The sequence below is a fragment of the Helianthus annuus genome, chromosome 9 (assembly GCF_002127325.2).
Source record: "Helianthus annuus cultivar XRQ/B chromosome 9, HanXRQr2.0-SUNRISE, whole genome shotgun sequence".
NCBI lineage: Eukaryota > Viridiplantae > Streptophyta > Magnoliopsida > Asterales > Asteraceae > Helianthus > Helianthus annuus.
Window position 1 is genome coordinate 145,962,567 of NC_035441.2, and position 22,699 is coordinate 145,985,265.

Here is a 22,699-nt window from a genome sequence, read left to right on the forward strand (position 1 = left end):
TTCAAATGACTTTGTAATTTTATTATGTGTTTTAATTCAATGACATTGTATTTTTACTGTGATATTTGCTTTTATTATGTGATTTGACCCGGCTAGATCCGAACCGATCCAAAAAAGTTCGACTCCGGGTTACTATAAACCGGGGTATTCATAAAAAACGACACCATAAGAAAAAATTTCTGGCTCCGCCATTGCGTATGTAGAGATTAACACCAAACTCAATGGGAAAAGGTGAAACCTGAAATATTCAGAATGGGTCATCGAGTATATGACCAAGCATGAGTGTGAGATTAACTATAAAAAATCATGAGTTTTGGATACGTATGGCTTTAGGTAACACCCGCTCAAAACCTATCCCATGCCCATTTATCCGCATCAAAACCATATATTAATGTTGTATTAACTTAAAAATATAATAAATAACATATATGAAATTGTTACAAATGTATTTAATTTTTTTTTTTTTGAACGGTGACTTTCTTTTTGAGTGACCCAACAAATAAGTACTTTAGGGGATACGGTGTGGGACGCGGCAATGCTCGGCAAACGTGTTTGCCGATCGGCAAACACCGCCGCCGACAATCTTGGGACGCGGCAAAGGAAAGAAATCGGTGATGGATTGCCGATTCGAGAAGCATGATGGTTGCCATAATTTTCACCCCCTCCAACGGTAATATTACCGTTAAATGTAAAAAAAAAATTGTTTTTTAAATATTACCCTATAAATACTACTCACACATTTTAAAAAAATAAACCATACTCTCTCAATCTACTCTACATATTGTTAAACACTTTGAAAAATATGGAAGGCTCAAAGAAGGGTGAAGGCAAGAAGAAAATGGTAGGGTCCGGTTCAAAGTCGAGGCCTCAAGATAAACGTGGTTCGGGTGGTACTAGTGTCCCGTTTAATCCGCAACTTGGGTTTGCGAGTCACACCCAACCTCCATTTTATTTTAACCAACCCATGCATCAACCTTTCGGTTATGATACCCAACCCACCCAAAATTGGATGCAATACGGTCCGAGGATGACTCAAGCCGGTTATTATGATTACTCCCAAGAAGCGCAAAATGCTTTTGACCCGTTTGCTTTTCAAAACCCAATGTCACAATCACCGATAGACGAACAAGATGACGCCGATGAGGAGTTCGTGCCGGAAACACAAGAACAAGAGTTAGATGATGATGAAGATGTTGCGGATGATGAAGATGTTGCGGATGAACCGGAAAAAAAAGGAAAAGCCAAACGGGAAAATTGGTCGCCTAGACAAGAAGAGGCGTTGGCAAAGGCTTTTGTTAATTGCACTTTGAATAAAAGGAAAGGCAATCAACAAAAGAAGGATGGCTTTTGGAAGAAAGTTCTAAACCACTTTAACGAAACGGTCGGCGGGAAGTAATCGAACCCACCACCAAGTTCGCTCAAAATGGATGACGATGCAAACAAAAATTAACACATTCAACGGTCTATATCATCAAGCGGTAATTTTTTTATACGGTTTATTTTTTAACGAAATATTTGGATTTAGTTGATGATAATATATTTTTATACGGTTTATTTTTTAACGAAATATAGGATCGTTTACGTCCTAGCGGGAGTGACGACGCATATGTAATGAAACAAGCGTTAAAGGATTACAAAAGCAAAGAAAAAATTGAGTTCGCTCATGTTGCGGCTTGGGAGGTTGTTAGAACAAATCAAAAGTGGTCGCCGGTACCTTTGTTGAATGAAGAAAGCTCCGGTTCGGGTCTAAAAAGAAAGTCTTCGGATTCGGGAAATTATGCCCGAGGATCACCGAATGTCGAAATCTCAAGCGGATTCAATATTCCCGACATAAACGAGGATCCTTCACCACCACCACCAAGACGACAAACGAGAAAGGAGAAAAAGGACAAAGGGCCGTCTTCAAAAAACGAAGATCCAAGAGATATAACAAGCAAATTCGAAGAGTACAAGGCCATGAAAAAAGAGATAATGGAAATTAAACGTGTACGAGAAGAAAAATATTTGACCTTGGCGGATGAGCAACGAGAGGCGTTGCGACAAACAATGTTCGACAAGGACTTTGAGACGTATAATCGGCCTACCGACGACCTTCACCCGAAGATGTTGGAAGTCGCACTCGCTAGAAAACGTGAGATCGCAAAAAAATATGGATGGCCTTGTGATTTTTAGTTTTTTTTTTAAGTTAGATTTTATTAAAAATGTAATGTTTTATTTTTATTTAAGATGTAATGGTTTATTTTTAATTAAAATGTAATGCTTTATTTTTATTTTTAAAAAGTTTATGTTTTTTCCATTTTATCTTAAATATAAAAAAACATAAAATAAAAAAAAAAGTTTGCCACTCAGCAAGTGTTTAAACCACTGCCAACAATTTTCAGCAAAGTTTAAACACTTTTGCCTAATTGACATGGCACGCTCTGATTGGTCGGTTTTTTGATTTGCCACTTTAAAGTGTTTAACCACTCCTTATACCCTTACTATACATAGAGAAATTCATCAAAATAGATGTTTGATTGGTCAAACCTACCAAAACAACCATTGACTTTTTGAATTTCACTAATAAACTTTTACTAAATCGACTATTGAGAAAACTACACTTGAAATTTCTGAGAACCAAACACATCTTATGTTGGCTACGTGCACAACCTAAAAACGTGTCACGCGACATCTTTCGACGAAATTTGCTGACATCACTCTTTGAGAGTAATACGCCAGTAAAAAGAGCTACTTCCCAGGTGCATATCGCACTTTGGAAATCGTTTTTTCTCTTTTCGAATGTATGGTGCACTCGGTGTCCAAAGAATCCAAGCATCACTAAATGTTGTTGCAACAGTGATAGCTTGGTTGGTGACTAAGACTATTTTAATTAGGTTTTAAGCTTTTGCACAAATGCATAATGGAAAATTGTTATTGGACTTTAATTACCATCATGACTACATGTTAATTTTATTAAATTCGATGTTTTTGTTGGTCCGTATGACTGTGATTAGTTTATTACAAATTCACAATAATAAGTTTGGTCAGTTTGTCTATACCTTTATAGAATGTTATTTTAGAGGTGGGATAAGACTTTGAGACCAATAGGTTTTTGGTTTGATTCCCACAAGGGGGCCGCGTGGTTTTTCCTATATTTATTGGTTTCCTTCTAAACATTAGGCTACATGGTATGGGGATGATCCTCCAAGGGAGGATGATCCGCCACGTCATCGACACATCACCATCCTTGGGAAGATAGTCCATCCCACAATTTTAGTGGAAATGGAAGGATGATCCTAAATGATCCTACCCCACCACTTTTTTATGTTTTATTTTTTTAATATTTCACTTTTTTAACATTTAGCAAATAAATTAAGAAAATATTTTCATTAATATTAAAAAACAATACATAAACTTAAAAAAAACAAAAACTTAAAAAAATCCTAATAAATTAAAAAAAAACATAAACTTAAAAAATCTTAGATTAAAAAAAGCTACTAGTCTTCTTCCTGTATGTGGTCGTCTGGTTCGTTTTGAGCGTTGTTCCAAATGTACTCCACCAAGTTCGCTTGTAGGTTATGATGTGTGTACTCGTTACGTAAAGAGAACATGTTCAAATCTTATTGTTCCAAATTAACGGCAACAGAATTTCCGGTAGACGCGTTTTCGTCGTACTCGCATATCGCTCTACCTTCGTCTTCAATGACCATGTTATGAAGGATGATACAAGCGTACATAATGTGTCGTAACCTCTTTGGTGTAGCCGAACGTGCTGGATGTTCAATGATATGCCATTTTTTTGTAGAACACCAAAAGCCCGTTCAATATCTTTTCTCGCACCCTCTTGATACTTCGCAATTTTTTTTTTCTTTTTTCGTTTGTCGGGTGCGGAATAGTTTTAACGATTGTCGAGTACGTTGGGTATATTCCATCTGCTAGGTAGTAACCTCGCCTGTATTCCACCCCCGAAACCGTAAAACTTGTGTCTGGACCTGTTCCCGCCACTACATCGTCAAATATCTGTGACTGGTATATGATGTTAAGGTCATTGAGCGAACCAGGTAGACCAAAAAAAGCATGCCAGATCCAGAGATCCTGTGACGCAACAGCCTCTAGAATAATAGTCGGATGTCTATGATCTCCCTTAGTATATTGACCTTGTCAGGCAACTGGGCAGTTCTGCCACGGCCGGTGCATGCAATCAATGCTCCCGAGCATTCCTGGGAAACCATGTCTCTGTTCGTGTGCTTGATATAATTTTTGAACGTCGTTTGCGTTTGGTCTCCGCAGGTTTCTCTTGCTATATAATTTGACAATCCATTCGCAAAACTTGTGCAAACATAGACGTGCGGTTCTTTCGGACATCCTTAAATACTCGTCTAATGCATCGGGTGCGTAACCGTATGCCAGTTGGCGAATGGTCGACGTACATTTTTGTAAATTAGTGAAACCCCTTTGCGCCCTAGCGTCGTGTCGCAGTGTAAAAACGGATCATACTGGGCCATGTCGCCTGCAATACGTAAAAAAAGACGACGACTCATGCGGAACCGACGTCGAAACATCTCGTCTGTGTACACGGTTCGTCGGCAAAATAATCGGCTACTAGTTTATCGTGGGCGGCTATATATTTAAAACGAAAAATATATGAAATTAATTATAAAATACATTTTCAAATCTAAATAAACATACGGAAAAAATAGTAAAGTACCTTCTTTGTCTCGGTTTAATTTTGCTCGTCTAGTTAGCCATTGGGAAGAAGCTTCATCACCTGCCATGAAGACCTGAGCCGCGTTCATAATCATGTTTTCCATAAATGCGTCATTCTCTTCCGAAGATGATGAATACCACGTAGACGAAGAAGATGAAGAAATGGAAGAAGATGAAGCCATGGTAAATTTTGAGAGAGAGAGATGGGGTGGTAGTGTGTAAAAATGGTATAAAATTGTTGAGTTTATATAAAAAGGGAAGAATGTTTATAAAATGTGAGAGAGATATGAGATTGTAGTGGGTGAAAAGGTGTGAAAAATGGTGTAAAATGGATGAATATTTATAATAAAATGTTGGAATTTAGTAATTTTTAAAAAAATAGTCGTTTGAATTGAGATTTGGAATTTGAAATTAATTTTTTTAAACGGTCAAAAGCCTTGGGACCCACCATTTTTTTGTCATTCACACGGAATGTCTCAAACGTCCTTTGCTAGACGGTGAGGACGACGACGCAAGGGGGCGGCGTGGTGTAGCTTCCGTAGCCTGTGCCGGACGGGTGGGGGACGCTCCCCATACCGTCTAGCCTTATGCCTAGTGAAGACTAAAAATAGTGTGACACCTCGGATCTTTCCGGATAACCTTTCGATGTAACGTTTCGTGTACAGATTTTATTAAATGAAAACGATGAATTATTTTTTATTATGTGCTATATGCCGATTTACTTATGTGTATATATGTATATATATTTGTGTTATATATATGTAAACCGAAACCTCAACCCGACTCGAAACCACGGTCTCGAGTAAACAGTGAAGCACTTGGGCCGGTTAAGGCCTTGTAGCCAAGAACCCAATCCGGAATCCCCCTAAGCCCATTCGGTACACTACATAAACCCAACCCCACCTCCCTTAACCATTTTACACACTCTCTTCTCACACTCTCATCTCTCACACCAAAACCCTAAAAGTTCTAACAACCAAGACCACTCTTCTCATCCCTCTTCTTCTTCTCGGATTCAACCAACATCAAGAACATACTCGGCTTTAGCTCGGAACCACCAACCGGAAGCTCATTCATCGATCCATCTTACCCGCACACCTTGAATCTCTAACCGGTTAGTATTTATATGTTCATGATTGTTGAAGTTGTTATGGTTTTATGCTTGTTGATGTGATTAGAGGTCTTAGTATGAATATTAGGCTTGTATGTTCATAAATGTGATAAGGGAGGTGATTACTCGATGATTTTTGGTTGTTCATAGCTTTGGGTTATCCGATGAATGTGAAGGGGATGGTTAGAATTGCATGTTCTTAGGATTTGTTTGTTAACAAATATGAAATCTATGTTGGAATAGGTATTATAATCCTTGTCAAGAAATGATACATGGTTTTATAAGCTTCCTGTTTGGATTCGGGTTTATTTAGAATTCATGATTTCTTGATTAAATGTTTGAAGTTTTATTGAATGAATGAAGAACAGTTTGAATGTGTATAATAGTTTGAAAATGCTGATTTTGATCCAAATTGGTGCACAAATCGACCAACAAACATGTTTTAGTGGAAATAGTACAACATTTACATGAAAATGCAATTTCATTGGATAGTACAAGTCTGCAGGTTCTAGAAGGGATTGCCATGCACGATATCACGGTTGCGAGTCGCAACCTTTGGTTGCTACTCGAAACCACGCATGACCAGTCGAAACCTCCCAGTTGCGAGTCGCAATCAGCACGCATCAAACCTGGTTGCGAGTCGCAACCACACCTGCTAAGTCGCAATCTCTGGTTACGAGTCGTAACCAAAACATGACGGACCGAGACCGCAGTTGCGAGTCGCAACCTCGGTTGCGAGTCGCAACCACCTTAGTTTCGACTGGGCTGATCTGTGTATTGGTCTTTGACTGTTTGTCTTGTTGTTTTGGGCTTCAACTGTTGGGCCTCCTTTTGACTGGACCTCATTCTGATCTGCTACTGTATGTACATATGTTACGGTTTGTAGTTCTGCCGGTTAGCTGTTTGTATACATGCATGCTATACGTGTTTACTTGTACCCGACTTGACCCATACTTGGTAACCATGCTAGGACGTGGTAACCAACGAGCTTAACCAAGTAACGTATCTTACCGAGCAACCCAAGGTGAGTTCACAACTTAAAAGCATGCGTCCCGGTGGTTTGGGACACGAGACTAAAACAACCCTATCCCCTTGTAAAGGGGATACCGTCTACATTCCTTCCCTAGTTATTGGGAACAAACTTACTTTATCGTCCCTAGTATTGGGAAACCTTTTTAGTTAATTACTGTTTATACGGAATGCAACTAACGGCACTAAACGCAACTCTATCACTCAAGTCCCTACTACATAATACCGATTAGTCGCCGGTGCCAGGCGAACGGGTTATTAGTTGATAGCGCTATTTAGGTCTTACCAGCCTCACACCGTGCCATGGTATGGGATCGGTCGTGAACTAATGTACTCAGGCAATCCGTCAATGATGATAGAACATTGACATCGGGGCATCCTGCGGAAACGCAAACGGTTACCTAGTGTTCGGTATTGGAAAAACAGTTTAGTCGCTAACTTTTGGGGTAGCTCCCCATGGCATGTATAAACGGATAAATTAACTGGTGAAACGAGTTTTTGGTAATTAAAACTGGACAACTAGTGAACTCACTCAGCATTATTGTTGACCCCTTACTGCATGCTTTGCAGGTGGCCAGTGACTGGAGCAGCTACTTGGGATGTGTAGTGGTCGTCTGCCCGTGTGTTGGGCATTTATTATGCTTACCTTATGAACAATGTTTAAAACTGTTTATTATGCTTCCGCTACATTTTACTCTGAACTTAAGACTTTGAACTTTAAACTTAACGCTTGCTAATCGTATGGTTAGTAAGTATTACTTTTGTTACCAACTTAGTTATTCAGTATAATTGGTGGCTGGATCCTGGTCAGTCACGCCCCCGAAGCGGGTGTTATCCGCGGGTGGATTTTGGGGGTGTGACAGATTGGTATCAGAGCCATTGGTTATAGTGAACTTGGTTTTAAAAAGGGGAAAAATCTTTTTGAGAAAAACCAGACTATAACCCGTGACTCGTGACGACACTACACTCCAAGTACAAGGCTCGACTTATCTGACCTCATGGCTCGGACCCATAGTTACTTGCTTACTTGTCTTATGCTTTCTGCTTTACTATACGTACTAGTTGCCTGATTAGATAGATACATCTTCTCTCTTCTATCTTATTCTCGCCATGTTACGACATCACACTCATACTATGTTTTCTGGTTATGAAGACAATGAGTGGACGCGGACGAGGAAACGTCAACATGACCCCGGCTCAGTTCACTAGCCTGCTCAACACTGTGGCTGCAGCTTTCGCAGCTCACCCGATAGGTAAACTCGTTGTTTTAGGATGTTTAGATCCTACCGCCACAGCGTCTTTTCGCCTCTAAACCTATTTCGCTCCTCACAACAGGTCAGCCTGCACCTGTGCAACCACGTGTCTGTACCTTCAAGACCTTCATGGATTGCAAGCCTCTTCCATTCAATGGCACTGAGGGTGCCATAGGTCTCCTGCACTGGATCGAGAAGGTCGAAGCTGTCTTCGCTGTCTGCGAGTGTCCCCCTGCTAATTGGGTGAAGTTTGCTACTGGTACTCTTGAGGGAAGCGCACTTTCATGGTGGAAGGCGCAAATTCAAATGCTTGGTTTGGAGACTGCTAACGCTACTGCGTGGGAAGATTTCAAGGATATGATCAAGGAAGAGTACTGTCACAGGGATGACATCCACAAGCTGGAAAATGAGTACTATGAACTCAAGATGGTTGGGTCAGAGATTGAGACCTACACCAAGCTGTCCAACGACTATGCTGCTCTTTGTCCAAACATGTCTCGACCTATGTATCGAAGGATCGAACTGTACATCAAGGGTCTGGCTCCAGAAATTCGAAGCCACGTGACTTCAGCTAACCACAATACCATTCAGCCGATCGTTCGACTTGCTCACAAACTCACTGATCAGGCTGTGGAAGAGGGCAGGTTGCCCAAAAGGATCAGTGCTGCGGAAGGAAGTTCTAGTGATGGCAAACGAAAGTGGGAAGGAAATCAGGGCAAGGATGCTAACCCTACTCAAGCCCCAGCTCAGCAAAGGAAAACTGACAACAACAAAGGCACTCAGCAACAGGGTGGCTACCGGGGAAACTACCCTAAGTGCAACAAGTGTAACAGACACCACAATGGGGCATGCAACAAGGGTCAGTGTCAGCGATGCCACAAGATGGGGCACGAAGCCAAGGATTGCAGAAGTCAGTTCCCAGCAAGGCAGAATCAGCAACAACCCCAACAGCAACAGCAGCAGGGAAACAACAGAGCATGTTTTAAATGCGGGGCAACAGGGCACATGCGAAAAGATTGCCCTGAACTGAATCAGAATCGCAACAACAATCAGGGGGCTGGGAACAATGAGCAAAACAACAATGCTGGAAATGCAAGGGGCAGAGCTTTCGTGATTGGAGCTGGAGAGGCAAGGAACGATCCCAACGTCGTGGCGGGTAAGTTCCTACTTGATGATCGTTATGTTTCTGTGTTATTTGATTCCGGTGCCGATGCCAGTTATGTATCCCTTCGCATTAGTAAGAAACTTAAGCATTCGCCTGCATTATTAAGTTCTAAGCATACCGTCGAGATAGCTAATGGTAAGAACATCGAGGCCACGCACGTGATCCACGACTGCACCCTAGAATTGTCTGGCCACACGTTTAGTATCGATCTTTTCCCTGTCAAACTTGGAAGCTTCGACGTCGTCATTGGTATGGATTGGTTATCCAAACATCGCGCTGAAATCCTCTGTCAAGAGAAAGCAGTTCGTATACCTCGTCGTTCTGGTCAACCCCTCATCGTCCAAGGCAACAAAGGTGGAGAAGTCACAGGCATTATCTCGCTTCTGAAAGCCCAGAAGTGTTTGCAGAAAGGGCACACCGCTATCCTAGCACTTGTCACCAACACTCACGAAAAGGAAAAGAGGATTGAAGATTTTCCTGTAGTACGCGACTATCCTGAGGTATTTCCTGAGGAACTACCTGGACTCCCTCCTCACCGTCAGGTCGAATTTCAGATCGAGCTAGCTCCCGGAGCAGCACCTATAGCTCGTGCACCATACCGTTTAGCCCCTGCAGAACTGAAGGAACTCTCTACGCAACTACAAGAACTATTGGATAAAGGATTTATCCGTCCTAGTTCATCACCCTGGGGAGCACCAGTACTTTTTGTCAAGAAGAAGGATGGCACATTCCGGATGTGCATTGACTATCGTGAGTTGAACAAGGTTACCATCAAGAATCGTTACCCCCTCCCTCGCATCGACGACCTGTTCGATCAGTTGCAAGGATCGAGTTACTATTCTAAGATTGACCTGCGATCAGGCTATCATCAGCTGAGAGTTCGTAATGAAGATATTTCCAAGACGGCATTCAGGACTCGTTATGGTCATTACGAGTTCCTCGTTATGCCTTTTGGGATGACCAACGCACCTGCAGTGTTCATGGATCTTATGAACCGCGTATGTAAGCCTTACCTCGATAAATTCGTAATTGTGTTTATCGACGACATCCTGATCTATTCGAAAAGTCAAGAAGAGCATGAACAGCACCTACGCCTTATTCTCGAACTCCTTCGCAACGAGCAATTGTACGCCAAATTCTCTAAATGTGACTTCTGGCTTCGGGAAGTCCATTTCCTCGGCCATGTAGTTAATAAGGACGGAATTCATGTCGACCCAGCTAAGATCGAATCGATAAAGAACTGGCCTACACCTAAGACCCCCACTGAAGTTCGTCAATTCTTGGGCTTGGCAGGCTACTACCGCAGATTCATTCAGGGATTCTCGAAGATCGCACAACCCCTCACGACTCTCACTCAGAAAGGCGTAGCCTACAAGTGGAATGCAGCACAGGAATCTGCTTTTCAAAGACTTAAGGATAACCTCTGTAGCGCTCCTATTCTCTCGTTGCCTGACGGCACTGACGACTTTGTGGTTTACTGCGATGCGTCTATTCATGGACTCGGTTGCGTGTTAATGCAACGCGAGAAAGTTATTGCCTACGCCTCTCGACAACTCAAGACGCATGAAAAGAACTACACGACGCATGACTTGGAACTGGGAGCAGTGATCTTTGCTCTTAAGATATGGAGACATTACCTGTACGGTACCAAGTGCACTATTTACACCGATCATAGGAGTCTCGAGCATATCTTTAGGCAAAAGGAGTTGAACATGCGACAGCGACGATGGGTCGAACTCTTGAATGACTACGAATGCGCCATCAAATACCATCCGGGCAAAGCCAATGTCGTGGCAGACGCCCTCAGCCGAAAGGACACTATACCAAAGCGCGTGCGAGCACTGCAACTCACCATCCAGTCTAACCTCCCTACCCAGATTCGAAATGCTCAAGTTGAAGCATTAAAGCCGGAAAACATCAGGGCTGAGTCTCTGCGAGGATCGAGACAGCAACTAGAACAGAAAGAAGATGGTGCTTACTACGTAACAGGGCGCATTTGGGTTCCACTCTACGGAGATTTACGTGAACTCGTGATGGACGAAGCCCACAAGTCCCGCTACTCGGTACATCCTGGTTCGGACAAGATGTACCATGATTTGAAGACTACGTATTGGTGGCCTGGTATGAAGGCCCACATAGCAACCTACGTCAGCAAATGTTTGACTTGCGCAAGAGTCAAGACAGAATACTAGAAACCAGCAGGTCTGCTCCAACAACCAGAAATCCCGAAATGGAAATGGGAGCAAATTTCCATGGATTTTGTTACAGGGTTACCTAGATCTCAACGCGGAAATGATGCTATTTGGGTAATCGTAGATCGATTGACCAAGTCCGCACACTTTCTGGCTATTAAGGAAACGGACAAGTTTTCTACCTTGGCGGAGATTTACTTAAAGGAAGTAGTTTCGAGGCACGGAGTGCCAACCTCAATTATTTCCGACCGAGACGCTCGATTTACTTCGGAATTGTGGCAAGCTATGCACAAATGCTTTGGCTCACGTTTGGATATGAGCACTGCTTATCACCCGCAAACGGATGGACAATCCGAACGCACCATCCAGACTCTAGAAGACATGCTTAGAGCGTGTGTGATCGATTTTGGCAAGAACTGGGAGAAGCATCTACCGTTAGTAGAGTTCTCTTACAACAACAGTTACCACACCAGTATTCAGGCAGCACCTTTTGAGGCATTATACGGTCGTAAATGCCGGTCACCTCTCTGCTGGGCAGAAATCGGTGATAGTCAAATCACGGGCCCAGAGATGGTGGTGGATACAACGGAAAAGATTGCCCAGATCAGACAACGCATGGCGGCAGCTCGTGACCGTCAGAAGAGCTACGCTGATAAGCGTAGGAAACCATTGGAATTCCAGGTCGGTGACCGGGTTCTACTTAAAGTCTCACCCTGGAAGGGTGTGGTTCGCTTTGGTAAACGGGGCAAGCTTAATCCGCGATATATTGGACCATTCGAAATTACCGAGAAGATCGGTAAGGTTGCTTATAGATTGAACCTGCCTGAAGAACTGAGTGCGGTACATAACGTTTTCCACGTATCCAACCTGAAGAAGTGTTTGTCGGATGAAACACTTGTGATTCCTTTTAAGGAACTGACGATTGACGAGCAGCTACACTTTACTGAGGAACCGATTGAGATCACTGATCGGGAGATCAAAATCCTCAAACGTAGCCAGATACCTCTTGTACGAGTTCGTTGGAACTCGCGACGTGGCCCAGAGTATACCTGGGAGCGGGAAGACCAGATGAAGCACAAGTATCCCCAGTTGTTCCCTAACGAAAATCCCAGCACTGAAGCTACGAACGAATTTCGGGACGAAATTCCAAACTAACGGGGGGATGATGTGACACCCCGTTGAAGCGCTTTCACTTACACTAAGCGCTTTCACTTACACTAGCTTGACAGTGGCTGCCTTAACTTTCGGGACGAAAGTTCCTAAAACTTGGGGATAATGTGACACCTCGGATCTTTCCGGATAACCTTTCGATGTAACGTTTCGTGTACAGATTTTATTAAATGAAAACGATGAATTATTTGTTATTATGTGCTATATGCCGATTTACTTATGTGTATATATGTATATATATATGTGTTATATATATGTAAACCGAAACCTCAACCCGACTCGAAACCACGGTCTCGAGTAAACAGTGAAGCACTTGGGCCGGTTAAGGCCTTGTAGCCAAGAACCCAATCCGGAATCCCCCTAAGCCCATTCGGTACACTACATAAACCCAACCCCACCTCCCTTAACCATTTTACACACTCTCTTCTCACACTCTCATCTCTCACACCAAAACCCTAAAAGTTCTAACAACCAAGACCACTCTTCTCATCCCTCTTCTTCTTCTCGGATTCAACCAACATCAAGAACATACTCGGCTTTAGCTCGGAACCACCAACCGGAAGCTCATTCATCGATCCATCTTACCCGCACACCTTGAATCTCTAACCGGTTAGTATTTATATGTTCATGATTGTTGAAGTTGTTATGGTTTTATGCTTGTTGATGTGATTAGAGGTCTTAGTATGAATATTAGGCTTGTATGTTCATAAATGTGATAAGGGAGGTGATTACTCGATGATTTTTGGTTGTTCATAGCTTTGGGTTATCCGATGAATGTGAAGGGGATGGTTAGAATTGCATGTTCTTAGGATTTGTTTGTTAACAAATATGAAATCTATGTTGGAATAGGTATTATAATCCTTGTCAAGAAATGATACATGGTTTTATAAGCTTCCTGTTTGGATTCGGGTTTATTTAGAATTCATGATTTCTTGATTAAATGTTTGAAGTTTTATTGAATGAATGAAGAACAGTTTGAATGTGTATAATAGTTTGAAAATGCTGATTTTGATCCAAATTGGTGCACAAATCGACCAACAAACATGTTTTAGTGGAAATAGTACAACATTTACATGAAAATGCAATTTCATTGGATAGTACAAGTCTGCAGGTTCTAGAAGGGATTGCCATGCACGATATCACGGTTGCGAGTCGCAACCTTTGGTTGCTACTCGAAACCACGCATGACCAGTCGAAACCTCCCAGTTGCGAGTCGCAATCAGCACGCATCAAACCTGGTTGCGAGTCGCAACCACACCTGCTAAGTCGCAATCTCTGGTTACGAGTCGTAACCAAAACATGACGGACCGAGACCGCAGTTGCGAGTCGCAACCTCGGTTGCGAGTCGCAACCACCTTAGTTTCGACTGGGCTGATCTGTGTATTGGTCTTTGACTGTTTGTCTTGTTGTTTTGGGCTTCAACTGTTGGGCCTCCTTTTGACTGGACCTCATTCTGATCTGCTACTGTATGTACATATGTTACGGTTTGTAGTTCTGCCGGTTAGCTGTTTGTATACATGCATGCTATACGTGTTTACTTGTACCCGACTTGACCCATACTTGGTAACCATGCTAGGACGTGGTAACCAACGAGCTTAACCAAGTAACGTATCTTACCGAGCAACCCAAGGTGAGTTCACAACTTAAAAGCATGCGTCCCGGTGGTTTGGGACACGAGACTAAAACAACCCTATCCCCTTGTAAAGGGGATACCGTCTACATTCCTTCCCTAGTTATTGGGAACAAACTTACTTTATCGTCCCTAGTATTGGGAAACCTTTTTAGTTAATTACTGTTTATACGGAATGCAACTAACGGCACTAAACGCAACTCTATCACTCAAGTCCCTACTACATAATACCGATTAGTCGCCGGTGCCAGGCGAACGGGTTATTAGTTGATAGCGCTATTTAGGTCTTACCAGCCTCACACCGTGCCATGGTATGGGATCGGTCGTGAACTAATGTACTCAGGCAATCCGTCAATGATGATAGAACATTGACATCGGGGCATCCTGCGGAAACGCAAACGGTTACCTAGTGTTCGGTATTGGAAAAACAGTTTAGTCGCTAACTTTTGGGGTAGCTCCCCATGGCATGTATAAACGGATAAATTAACTGGTGAAACGAGTTTTTGGTAATTAAAACTGGACAACTAGTGAACTCACTCAGCATTATTGTTGACCCCTTACTGCATGCTTTGCAGGTGGCCAGTGACTGGAGCAGCTACTTGGGATGTGTAGTGGTCGTCTGCCCGTGTGTTGGGCATTTATTATGCTTACCTTATGAACAATGTTTAAAACTGTTTATTATGCTTCCGCTACATTTTACTCTGAACTTAAGACTTTGAACTTTAAACTTAACGCTTGCTAATCGTATGGTTAGTAAGTATTACTTTTGTTACCAACTTAGTTATTCAGTATAATTGGTGGCTGGATCCTGGTCAGTCACGCCCCCGAAGCGGGTGTTATCCGCGGGTGGATTTTGGGGGTGTGACAAATAGATATGATCGAATGGTTCCGCTGGTGGCACGATGATACTCCGGTGATACGTTAGTGATCCAAATTTACCATTCAAAAAAAATTTGGTCAGTTTGAAGCGGTAGCAGACCAAGATTTTCTTTATGTATCCCCCCTCAAAAACGTTTTGTCATGCGACTCTAGGATATATTGTATAAAAATAAATATTTTAATCTAGGTTCTTCACGAGTCGAATCGAACCGATCGGACACTTGTCCGTGCTCTATTCGTTTACAAACCGAACCGAACCGAGCCAAAGTCAAGCGAACGTCTTTTGATCCGATTATTTTTCGAACGAACATCGAGCCAGTGTCGAGCATCACAGAACAAAAAGGGAAGTGACGATGGGGGTGGTTTTCATCCCTAACCGAACCGATCTTAACCGAACGTTTTTTTCAATCAAGCTGAATCAAACGAACAAATTCCAAACATTTTTCAAGCGAGCATCGAACAATTGTCGAGCGCCGAGCAATTCGAACATTACTATATTTAATCTATAATACGTGACACACTGCCGCCGTTATATATTTTTTTGGGCCATTGGTTTTCAGTAGTATAGTTAGGTGAATTTTTTAATCGTTTTCTAAAATAATTTTTTATTCATCACAACTTCTCCCTTTTCAACCTTCAAATGTTGAACTTGAAAAGTCATGAAAGCCACCATGTGCGGAAATATCGAGAAGGGAATGTTCAAAGATTGCATGGGTCATGGTCCATCACTCATCACCCAACTAGCATACATATATTTTCTTTTATTTTTAAATTATTTCAAAAAATGTAACACTTGTTAGGATAACATTAATAGTCAAATATGCACTTATACATCAATAACACAGCAAGATATTTTTCTAATAAATATTGATTTTTTCTTAAAATATAAGAAATCAAACAGTTTAGTTCTCTTAAACAAACTAATATTTGTTAAACATTTACACAAAAAAAAAGATTAAAAAATATACATATATGCATATGCATATAATGCAACTTGGACTCGCAACCTCAAATTCCCCCACGTTGCATGAACTTTGATTTTCAAATTTCAATACTTCCTAGTCAACAAAATGTATCCCATTTTTTTAAGTTAAACATGTCTATAAATATCAGACCAAAACTTGCATGTTTTGCACAAACCACAACCAAACATTTCCCTTCACTCCCATCTCCGGATATAAAGTTTTAAAAGATGGCCAGAGTCCTCAAGTACCAAAATCTTGTGACCCTTCTCGTGTTACTCAACTTCGCCTTCTTAACTAGCGCTCGCCCACTAAGCGTTCTACAAACAGTTGGTTGTCCCGATGCCAACAATCTCTTTTTTTATCGCTTTTCTTTGGGTTCCATTAAAGATGGGCCTAGTCCTGGCGTAGGACATCGATTCGAAGACAAGACCACGCTTGGAGGAATAAAGTTTAGAGCTAGTCCTCGAGTCCAAGATGGGCATGAGTTCACTAGCATTGAAACTTTGGGAGGAATCAAAGAAGGCCCAAGTCCCGGAATTGGACACAAGACTATAAATGTTGAGCAACTTGGGGGACGTAAGAACGCGGGCCCTAGCCATGAAGATGGACATGAGTTCGCGCTCATTCAAACTTTAGGAGGAATCAAAGAAGGCCCAAGTCCCGGAATTGGACACAAGACTATTAATGTTGAGCCACTTGGGGGACGTAAGAACGCTGGCCCTAGCCATGAAGATGGACATGACTCCGCGATCATTCAAACTTTGGGTGGAATCAAAGAAGGCCCGAGTCCCGGAATTGGACACAAGATTATAAATGTTGAGTCCTTGGGAGGACGTAAGAGCTCTGGCCCAAGCCCTGGTGCAGGTCACTAGTGGAGAAGATCGTCCAAAAACATATTCACTGGTTTTCATGCAAACTATCTAATGGTTCTTTTGTTATTTAATGTCAGCATATACATTCGTTGTTAGTGAGCCTAGATTCACATCAGATTATAAAAATTAAAAAATGTAGTAGTGTTGTATCAAAATAATGTTCATTGATAATTGTAATATACGAGTTGATGCCACCCCGCGCGTTGCGGCGGGGACAATGGCGATTTGATGATTGGCTTGCTTGTTTGCCATACATGTCTAAATCGCCACATAGGTCGAAGTTGTCACACATTTATTTGTTTATAACTTTGATTTTGAAAATGTTGTAAAGTTATTTTTAAAATATTCTATAAGTATGTCTAAATTTTAAAAAACTTAAACAAAATAAGTTTTTCCTATTCGGAAAAACCAAGGTGTGTATATATAGAAAAATCATGTCAAGAACACGATATAGAGAACAAAACAGAAGTTATTATTCGTCAGGCGGCACAGATTGTTGCAATGAACAACCCAATCAGTACAGCTGGGTTTATACGATTACAAGAATTAAACAAACGCAGATCTGTAAGATGATCTGCTGTAAACTAGACTGAGAACAGGACAATCAGCACTTGAATAAACATGGGTGACACCCTAGACTACGGCTGATGTCTAAACAGGAAGAAGCAGCGATCCAGAGCCAGAGAGATCACAGATAGTGTTCTTTTGTGTGTTCTTGTTGTGTGTCGATCCCAATACCAGCGCCCCTCTTATATCGAACAAGGACTGCTGCCCTAAATGAAATACGGCCCAAAGAGATGCAGTCCACCAAACTCTCAAAAGCCCAAACGAAACAGCAACGGTAACATGAAAAAGAAAAAAGGAAAGGATTAAATATAAAGGCATAATAAAGGGAAATATTGAATTGAAAGAAAATATTACGTATATTTCAACACCCCCCTCAATTCAATATGCAAAATAGTTAAACAAGCCAAGTTTATCACAAACCTTGTCATGAGCTTGAATGAGAAGCCCTTTTGTAAACACATCTGTCGTTTGATCTTCAGATGCGACACCAACAGTTTTAATAACACCTTTTGAAATTTTTTTCTCTTAAAAAAAGAGATCAATTTCAAAATGCTTTATACGATCATGAAAAACAGGATTAGCGGCTATTGAAATAGCAGCTGTATTATCATAGAAAAGGGACACAGGAAGTTTGGCATTAATTTTAAGTTCATTTAAAATGTTAAGGAGCCAAATGATTTCACTTGTCGCAGCACACATAGCACGATATTCTGCCTCAGCAGAAGATCTAGAAATGGTAGACTGTTTTTTGCTTTTCCATGAAATAAGAGAGTTACCTAAGAAGACACAGAAACCTGTGATAGATTTCCTAGAGTTAACGCATTTGCCCCATTCAGAATCAGCAAAGGCTTTCAGCTCTAAGGAGTCCCCCTTTTTAAATAATAAACCTTTCCCAGGAGAGCCCTTAAGATATCTTAAAAGTCTTAAAGCGATTTTGAAATGAGCATTAGTGGGACTGTGCATATATTGACTTAGATATTGAACTGAATAGGCAATATCAGGTCTAGTATGAGAAAGATATATTAGTTTTCCCACTAATTTTTGATAAACAGATATGTCAGGTAAAGTTTGATTATCTTTTTCACACAAGTGGGTTAAAATATGATTAGGTTCAATTGGACTGTTAACTGGTTTACATCCTGTCAGACCAAATTCAGCAAGCAAGTCAAGACAATATTTCCGTTGTGATAAACATAAGCCATCTTTGGTTTTTAAAACCTCAATTCCAAGGAAATATTTTAGCATTCCCAAATCCTTGATCAGAAACTTAGATTTAAGAAGAGATTTAATTTTAGAAATCTCAGCAGAACAACTACCAGTTATGACTATATCATCCACATAAACAAGTAAGATAATAAACATGGATTTACTTGTTTTGACAAACATGGAGTGGTCACATTTACTTTGTTCAAACCCAAGATCAAGTAAAACATCAACAAGCTTCTCATTCCACATTCGAGGAGCTTGTTTAAGACCATAGAGAGACTTTTTAAGCTTACAAACTTTATTATATGGCTGGAATTATAACCATCGGGAAGGGTCATATAGACTTCTTCATTTAAATTACCATATAGAAAAGCGTTATTTACGTCAAGTTGATGAACATCCCAACCATTATTAATAGCAATAGTTAGGACGCATCTGACGGTAACCATTTTCACAACAGGTGAAAAGGTTTCAAAGAAGTCTATTCCTTCCTTTTGACTAAACCTCTTAGCTACAAGTCTATCCTTGTACCTTTCTATTTCGCCTGAAGCTTTATATTTGATTTTATAAATCCATTTACAGCCTATGGCTTTCCTGTTAGGAGGTAAATCGACAATTTCCCAAGTATCATTTCTGTGTAAGGCTTCTAACTCATCATTCATGGCAGTAACCCAATTGTTATCCGTTTTAGCTTCAAAATAGTTTTTAGGTTCACAACTCTTATTAAGCATAGAAGCGAAACACATACTTTCAGAGTCAAGATTAGCATAATTCAATACTTTTTCAAGACCATATTTGACTTTACCATCAACGATAAAGTCATTAAGCTTAGATGGAAATTTTACATTTCTAGAAGATTTCCTTAAAACACTGCTAGGTTGCCCTATATTCTCTCCCTCAGAATTGCTAATGTTTTCCTCAACGTCTAAATCCGACTCAACCCTACCAGTTTCTAACTCAACATTACTTGGTTGCTATACATCAGCCGTTCCTAAAGTATTGTTAGAGTCATTAACAGGTTGTTGAGAATGATTTAGGACTGTAGGATTTATGCTTATGTTATCATCATTGGGAGTGGAGTCAGATTTGGAGTTTTGGGTGTCATTTTGATCAAATAAGTCAAAAAAAATCAAAGTATTAACTTCAGAATCCGGATCAAGAGAGGTTTTCTTTTCTTTAAACGGAAAGACAGATTCATAAAATCTGACATCCCTAGAATAGAACATAACTCTTTGGTCTAGACTCCATAGTTTATACCCCTTTTTCTCATTAGAATATCCAACTAGAACACATTTTTCGGCATGACTATTAAACTTGTCAGAATTGTTTAAAACGGTGCTAAAACAAAGACACCCAACAATCCTCAGCTGACTCATCATAGGAGCAAAACCAAACACAAGTTCATAAGGAGACCTACCATTTAAGACAGACGACGGAGTCCTGTTAATCAAATAGGTAGCAGTTAGGATACACTCAGACCAGAATTTAAGAGGAAAACCAGCGTGAAACAATAATGCTCTAGCAACATTTAAAAGGTGCCTATGTTTCCTTTCAACTATCCCATTTTGTTGTGGAGTATGAACACACGAGGTTTGATGAATAATACCATTATTGTAACAAAATTCTTTCATTTGTTTGTTTATAAACTCAGTACCATTATCACTTCTAAACATTTTAATGTGTTTACTGAATTGAGTTTTAAGCATGTTGAAGAATCCTTTTATATTGTAAAGCACTTCATCTTTATTTTTCATGAGGTAGACCCAAACAGCTCGTGTGTAATCATCAACCACTGTTAGGAAATATCTAGAGCCATCCCTACTTTGCACCCTATAGGGACCCCATACATCAAGATGTACAAGATCCCCCAACGACTTAGTCTTATGATCACTTAAAGGGAAAGGTTCCCTATGCTGTTTTGCCCTATGACATGTTTCACAAGGTTCAATTTTAGTGTCCTTTTTAATATCTAGTTTGTCTTTTAAGACATGCAATACAGGTTTAGCAGGGTGTCCTAATCTAGCATGCCATGGATTTGCATCAAGACTAGCATTACACACCTTGTTAGACATAGTAGAACTACCACAAAAGTACTGACCATCAAGCTGACTACCAGTCACCAGGACTTTCTTTCTTTGAGAGTCCTGAATATAACAATTATGTTCATCAAAAGAAACAGTCAGATTGCAATCTTTGGCAAGTTTATGAACAGAAACAAGATTGACACAATAATCGGGAGTAACAAACACATCATATAAGATGACCTTATCACTAAGTTTAACATCACCAATCTTAGTTACCAAAGCACTTGTCCCATTGGGATGTTTGACTTTGATGTTATATTCTATAACATCCATTTGGTTTATAAGATTAGTGTCATCCGTGATCATGTGTTGATTTGCCCCTGAATTAATTATCCACCCCGCCTTTTTCCCATTATTTCCAAAGTTGGAAAAACAATAAGCAGGTTTAAAGTCACATGTAGGTTTAACACCATCAGTATAACTATTAAAGCAAACATAATTAGACCTACCAGCAAAGTTACTGCCTTAAGTTTCACCTCTGGACTTATTATTCAACAGGCTAAGCAATTGCGCAATCTGTTCATTTGTTAAACCATTCACAGTAGACGATGAAGCAGTTTCAGGTGTATCAACAACCACATTATTACTAACCCTGCCTCCCTTATTACCACTCGTTTTAGATTTCATCCAAGAGGGGTAACCAACCAGTTCATAACATCTTTCAACAGTGTGTCCAGTCTTGTTACAATGTGAGCATTTAAGATTTGGATTAGGGGGTCTAACATTTTTCTTTTTTGAATCAAAGGATTGACTGGTTTTAACAGCAAAGCCAACAAGATTATTAGAGATTTTTTCAGAAAAGTTGTTAGAATTTCTGTGAGATTATTCTCTTGAAACAACAGAGAAGGCTTCCTTTACAGAAGGAAGAACTTCCCTAGTTAATAGAGAAGTTCTTACAGATTGGTAAACACTGTCAAGACCCATTAAGAACTGCATCAATTTAATCAAGTGATTAAAATCATTAAATTGTTTGGAAGCATCACAAGTACACGTAGGTAGAGATAGAATTTGATCTAATTGTTTCCACATGCAGTTAAGTTTATGATAATACCCAGAGACAAGCATGCCATTTTGAGAAAAGGAATTAATTTTTTTGGTACAAATTAAAGACCACCGACCCATCAAGCTTATCATAGGTTTCTTTTAGTTCTTTCCACACAACAGAGGCAAGTTTAGAATAAACATGACCTAAATATAATTCTTCAGACACAGAATTCAAAATCCATGTAAGAACAATAGAATTACAACGATCCCACTGTTTTCCTAACACTTCATCAGTAGTAGATCTAGCACAGGATCCATCAATAAACCCTAATTTATTTTTAACTTGCAAAGCCAGATTCATAGCATTAGCCCAAACATTGTAATTGTCGGTTCCTTTCAGTTTTATATTAACAATGGTCAGATTAGCCGAGTCACTAGGATGTAAGTAAAGAGGGTCACCAGCATCAATTTTACTAATCAAAGTGCCACTAGCAACAAGAAAATCATTATCCTTATCAGGCATGATAACAGGCAAACACAGACAAATTCAGAAAAAAAAAACAGCCAAGACAAGGAACTAAGCTTAACACAGACAATCAAACAAGAAGCACATAAACAGATAATCAACCAGAATGCAACAGAGTGAACCCTCTCTGTGTCCCAAATCAAACCGGTCTTCACTAACCCGGTATCAATATGCCTAGACACACTGACTCGGTGATGCAAAGAAACGAAAAACAACGAAAAGGAAAAGGTCAGAATACTCTCAAAGTGGGTGCAAAAACTTCAGTGGATCAGACATGTAACCTTCACTTAGGGTTACAAGAACTAATCAGAAGACAAGAATCAAAGCCTGTTGGTTTGCCCTTAAAAAAGAGACCAACGAGATCCCTTCACAGCACAATA

The 22,699-nt window shown here is 40.5% G+C and overlaps 1 protein-coding gene across 1 annotated transcript; it reads left to right on the forward strand.

Annotated features, from left to right (window-relative positions):
- The first annotated feature begins 1,396 nt into the window (after positions 1 to 1,396).
- LOC110917826 lies at positions 1,397 to 2,209 on the forward strand. Its single transcript, XM_022162270.2, has 2 exons — positions 1,397 to 1,478; positions 1,573 to 2,209. The coding sequence occupies exons 1-2, from the start codon at positions 1,428 to 1,430 to the stop codon at positions 2,170 to 2,172; spliced, it is 651 nt and encodes a 216-aa protein (XP_022017962.1). The 5' UTR covers positions 1,397 to 1,427; the 3' UTR covers positions 2,173 to 2,209.
- The last annotated feature ends 20,490 nt before the right edge of the window (positions 2,210 to 22,699 follow it).

Coding starts and splice junctions, on each gene's coding strand:
- LOC110917826 (XM_022162270.2), top strand. CDS start 1,428: ATGACGATGCAAACAAAAATTAACACATTCAACGGTCTATATCATCAA. Junction 1,479..1,572: donor ACGGTCTATATCATCAAGCG/GTAATTTTTTTA, acceptor AACGAAATATAG/GATCGTTTACGTCCTAGCGG.